General features: G+C 40.0%; 1 protein-coding gene across 1 annotated transcript in view; it reads right to left on the bottom strand.

The window, feature by feature from the left end:
* The window catches only part of BAZ1B (bromodomain adjacent to zinc finger domain, 1B), a 72,108-nt gene that overhangs the window by 35,446 nt on the left and 30,662 nt on the right, over positions 1-6,000 (bottom strand). Inside the window, exons 3-4 of the mRNA XM_009888889.1 lie at positions 4,233-4,377; positions 3,140-3,338 (exon numbers count right to left, since the gene is read on the bottom strand). Coding sequence (XP_009887191.1) covers positions 3,140-3,338; positions 4,233-4,377 — 344 coding nt within the window. The remainder of the gene's footprint in view (positions 1-3,139; positions 3,339-4,232; positions 4,378-6,000) is intronic.

Raw genomic sequence — 6,000 nt, forward strand, 5'->3', positions numbered from 1 at the left:
CCTAGTCAGACTTTTAAATATATATCTATATATATGTATCTATCTATCTCATTGCCACATTGTAAGCCCTATAGCATTTAAGCTTCAGCAGCATTATAGCTTACATGGTATAAAAACAAGTTCTGCCTGTCCCTACGTTCCAAAAATCAGTCACCTTGGTTAGGGAACAGATCACAGATGCTATGGGCTCACTGCACCGTATACACAAACATGCAGCTACTTCCCACATTAGCGCTCACAAATACTGAATTATGTTTTTCTGCTCAACAGCACAATGGCAGTCGCATACAAGACGTTCCAAGCTCTGTAAAGCTCTGCTTTCAGAGACCTGCCTCAATATCTTTTAAGTGGCTGAACATTATCTTTGCTGGATGCCTGTACCATGCATAGCAATTTTACATTTAAAAAATATGCATTGCTTAGTCCTGGCTCTGACTTTGAAGTACTCTGTTACACTTCTGCCTCTACAGCAGGCCTGTGAGCGACCTCTCCTTTTGTGATTTACTTTCGACATTCTAGAAATAGGGATGACTACACTGAATTCCATCAAACAGCACCTGGATGCTTGGGGGTGGGGAAGAAGAAATCACTATACATTCCTTCCTAAAGTTATTTTACAAAAAGCATACTTCATTTGCTGCTGCATTGAACTGTAATAAAACTTACATTCACTACATTACTGGAACCTCATAAAGCATCCATAGGCTGTTGTCTCCTCCTATTCACCACTTACATTGGATTTTCCAAAGCAGTGCTAGTTCCAAGTACAGCTCAAGCTGCAGAACCTGCCTTCAGTAGTTCACCATCCATTTTCAGGGAAAACTAGCCTTTCCTCTCACTTCTGCAGATTTTCCAGAGTTCACTCCCTAAGCAACTAAAAATACAAGCCACTTCAGGCTTCACATACGATGCAATAAAGCTGGTAATAAAGCCTTATTTTTAGCTTCTGAAGCACAGTAGACTCCTAACTAGAGACTGAAGCTCTCTTTCTCTGCCCCTTTTTCCCCTCCAACAAAATCACCAAGTTTGACATAAGTATCAGTAAAAATGCTAAGGTCAACTCTGCCCCCTCGTGTGTGTGGAGAAAGATACAGCTCTGACATCACCCACTGTTATGCAGAGCCTGTTACTGCTTCTAAATGCTCACTCTTGCGTAGTGACCTCAAACCGTGTTTCCAGTGGTCAAGTACACAAGTTATGAGAAAGAAAAAGCCAAATTAAGTGTGGCTAGGCACCTCCAGATACTGCAAACAGCCTCCCACAGGTGCAGTCCAGGGTCTGAAGCCACTAAATGAAAGCAAGTCTTCACTACTTCTGTAGTATGCTGTATAAATGCAGTAAGTGTTCTGCAGTTATTTTAACAAACTCCAGAATATAGATGTAGGTATGAGTTTAGAATCATAGAATCACTAAGGTTGGAAGGGACCTTGGAGATCATCAAGTCCAACCATCAACCTGCCCTGACTAAACCACCTCTAAACCATGTCACTAAGCACCATATCTACCTACGTACACACACCTTACTATGAACCTATGTTCTATTACAACCCAGAATATAAACGCATTAGTAATAAAATATCCTTTTAATAAAAGAGTATGTACAAGGATGTACAAGTTAAAAGAATGAGCACTTACTGCTTTTACTGATTGCATTATAACTCTGCTGCCATCTTTGATTTGAAAATGCCAAGGTACCTCTTTTACAGAAAGGGTAGCACAGTCCCGGTTTATAGAGGTGACTAAACACGGGCCAGATCATCAGCTAAGTCAGAGACTGGAAGAGGTGCAGGAATTCCCATTACTGCAATATTCCTCCAACCACAGAGCGCTATATGGACAGTGCCAGTAAGAGCACAGCTGAACACAGCTGGCTAGGATGCTGCACACCAATGACCAACACATTATGGTAGACTTCAGTAAACACCCAAGCCCAAAAAACCTGCTGTAGATTTGGTCAATGAGCATTTTAAAATTAAAAGGTACTTCCCATGCCTTTTATGAGTTAGTTCAAGAGAACTACCGCCCAAAAGCACATGCACTAGCCCCCCTCCAAGCACTACTACTGTTTCAATGGATCAGATCATTTCTGATGTAAGGCCAGATCATTTCTGCAACACTTTTTATTTTCTTTCCTGGTTATACACAGCACTGTAATGAAATTGAAACAGTTCATAACTTTTTCCAGTACCAATCAGAAACAGCTGGCAATTATTAAGCTCAGGACTAGAGCTTGGTAGAACTTGTTTTCCACTCCTGACGTTGCTACTAGCTTGCTGGGCTGTTTTCGGAGTTTCCTCTTCTCCATATTAGAGGAAGCTATACGCACCTTCCCCAGATGCTGGAGGGGCTATTTACAAATGCAAACAGTTTATTGCATTTATGTGCCTTTAAAATTAAGCTAGTCAGATTAAAGCAATGCTGTGTGGTTGGTTTTGTTTTGTTGTGTTTTTTTTTTGTTTAAAATACTTTTTGAAATGTCTTTTAAAGAATCTTATCATTCCATCTTTAAGAAGTTCCACAGGACATTAAACTAACGCCCCCTCCCTTCTCCCCTTTAAAAACAATATCTCCTGAGAGTCAAGAAAAACCTTGGACATGCATTGTTTAGTTCTGCAGCACAGAGGAACAGATATGAAAGAGGGGAACAACGTTTCAAAGCATGTTTTATTTTGAACCCTTAGAAAAAAATTAATATGCATTTTTCTGCAGGAATTTTGTCTCAGCATTTGAAAACTGGAAAGGTGATAAACCAAAATAAACAAAACCACCCTCTTATTTTTTATGTCAGCTGGGGACATGAAAGGGAATTAGAGCTTGTCTCTGACTGCAGAACAACAGGCTTTAGAACTAGAGACGTTTGTTCTGAGGATGAACATCAGAGCAGAACTTTATGCATTAACCTTTGCTGTCCGTCCGCCCCTCACACTTTTTTTTAAAAAAAATACACTTGTTATACTTTCGAAGCTTATACATTTTATGCATAGCTTTTGGTACTACACCTTACAACGACAGCACATTTTCTGCTTTAAACCAGGCAAGAACAGTTGAAAGCCAACAGCACCGATGCCACCAAACACATACAAAAATTCAAATACACACTTCCAGGTGTTACCTACTGGCATGCTGTCTTACTACTTACTCATACTTTCCCTCCTGTTGTCATCCTCCTTCAGGATAGCTTCCTTCTGGTTGTCCTGGGCTGCCTGGCTGGAGTTCTCCTTGTCACTGGATGGGGAATCGCAGGCTCCATCAGATTTCTTTTCTGAGGCCTCTTCATCAACTTTCTCCAGGGGGTGTATTTTCACAACTTTCACAGGCAACATTTTCTGCTTACCAACCTGCACGGAAACATTGATGAAACCGAAGCTGAGGAAGACAGGTGAACTAGTGAGCTTTAACACTATGAGGAAGGAAAAAAATCAGCTAAGACGACCTACAAACCCTAATTTGGCAAAACACTTAATTGACATCTTCCTTGAGAGAAGCTCATAATCCCTCCCATGAAAAAATTACAGGATTTCTTTCTACTACTCCTACCTGGAAGTTCTGTACAAATTGCTAAGAAAGAGAGAACTGCCAACCCACAAGTTTTTCCAGTGTTTAACAATGCTGCTTTCTCAGCCTAAGGAAAGAGCGTGCATGCAAGGTGCAAGCATGCTCTCAGCAGCCCCAGTTAAAAGAATATGTCCTAAACACATTACAAAACAGAGAACGTTTTAGAACCTTATTTTTAACAAGTTGGAGTTTTCCCCATCATTCCCAGTTTTGGAGGGAATTTTCTAATTATTAGAGCATCGTTAGAGATGTGTGAGCAGTTGACTTCAGGAGACATTAATTTAAGACTACTACTCCTTCTGAGAATGTGTTAGGTAAAAAGATTACGGCACATGATAATTATTAACTGGTTTTAATTAAAATGTGTGGGTTTATGTATATTTAAATATATACACAGACCACTGCATTTTTAAGCAGTATAACAAATATATCTATTTCCCCACGCACACATACAGATGAGTCATTTTGCTCTTGCCATCAGTATGGGTCATCCACACGCTTATGGAACCGTTTTGCATTCAAAAGCAGCTGCTGTCACTGGGATTCTGTAGAAAAGAAATTCTCACCATCTTTCTGATAATGTAAGTGGCTAACATATTCTTCCCATCTCTTGCCTTTAGATATCCAAAATTAGCTCTGTGCAAAAGCATGGGTTAAAATGGAAAACAGAACCTCACCTCAAAATCACACTCTTCTCCCACTGCAAATTTGGTCATAATCTCCAGCCAAGCTGCATCCACCAACTTTTCCAAAGATACAGTGTTGTGGTGGACTATTTCCAGTACCAGTTTCTCATACCAGATGGGGAACTCCTCCTTCAAGCTGAGCAAGCACATAAGAAGTTTTCATTATTCAGGGAATAAAAGCCAAAATGCAAAGTAGCTTCCCATTTCACAATTCCAGGAACATGAACAGCCAGGACGATGTTTAAGGCAGATGCCACATTAGCATGCAAACATCCAAGGGCTTTTTCCTGCCCTCTTCCCAGCACCACCCCAGAGCGTTAATTGGCATGACAATACAAATTGTACTTGTCCTTCCCAAAAGGAACACCATGAAGCATTCTGGAAGAGCAGCACTGATGGTGAACCCTTTCTTGCTGGTTATTATTGCCTCTCTATTAGATGTCATATACACACCAAGACCATATCATTATTCTGGGCCTGGTTACTTTAAAATTTTTGTTCCCAACAATTACACGATGCTGATGAACATTTCCTTCTTCCCAAACAGACTGCTAACACAATAAAGATAGAGGCAGGCTTACACAATCAAATTGTCTTTCCAGAGAAAAATATTTTGTCTGTTTCACCATGTCATGATCTTTAAACTTTGTCATCCAAAGAAGAGAAAGGACTGTTACAAATTTACTTGACTGATTTCCTTTCTAAAAGATCAGGTCAGTTAGCTGATAGGAGTACTAAGAAATATATTGCATAAAGCTTCCTGGCTAAAAAGTAAAGTCCATTTCAAGTTACTGTAAGGAGAAACAAAATACTCCATTTTTCCAAAACCCTTCTAGCTTCCCAGACTTGAGAATCCATTGCTCACTATCCTCAGCTATATTTGCTGCTCTACATCTGCCATGAATAAATTTATCCATTTAGCAAACTGCCTAAATGAACTTTTTAAATTCAGACTAGTGTCAGGTATTAAAGCAGCCAGCAAACTGCCTGGGAAGCTTTTAATCCTGTTTCAAAGAAACAAGACCAAAATCTCATTTCACAGAGTCTTTTTTTCCCCACATTTAGAAAGACTATAGCTAAATTTGTTACTGAGAAATCTTCTATTTCATTTACACTTAATGTTTTCAGAAGCGGCCAACCAATCCAACATTGTTAACCAAAAGTAAGTGGCACTAGACCAGTGGTTTTTGACTCAGGATTCTTAAGTTTATGGAGCTGGCTCTGCAGCCTCCTCTCAAACAAGAACACTAGGGAGGAATGAGTGAAGGCAGCAACACTTCAACCCTCATAGAAAGCAGGACTATCAGCGAATAGTTTTCTTATTTGTTGCCTTTAAGGATGTGATTAACCTCAAATGATGGGGTATTTCTCCTTAGGCTAAGGTTATTAATTCTTTTGCCAATTAATCAGAAATGTGGATTCTTCATGAAAGAGAAGCAGGAGAAAATTTCACCTCTGAGGTAGTACTGCTGACATTCTCCCCAGTTTAAATCCAGAAAAAAAAAAAAAAAGAAAAAAAAAATCACAGGAGTCCAAGGCATCAGTTCACAGAACACAGAAACATGCCACTTGTTTGGCATAATTCCTACAATTCGGTAATCACAAAGTAAATTATAGATGTTGGTTGAGCCAAGGACTTGCACCTTTACAGAAAATTCACTTCTACGGCAAGGGCCAAGCTGGATCTCACCCAAGGAATCAGGGCCCGGGCTGCATGCTAGAGGGGGAGGTCAGGACATGGAGGAACACTGCTGGTCTG

Source organism: Charadrius vociferus, unplaced genomic scaffold (genome assembly GCF_000708025.1).
Source record: "Charadrius vociferus isolate BGI_N301 unplaced genomic scaffold, ASM70802v2 scaffold636, whole genome shotgun sequence".
Lineage (NCBI taxonomy): Eukaryota > Metazoa > Chordata > Aves > Charadriiformes > Charadriidae > Charadrius > Charadrius vociferus.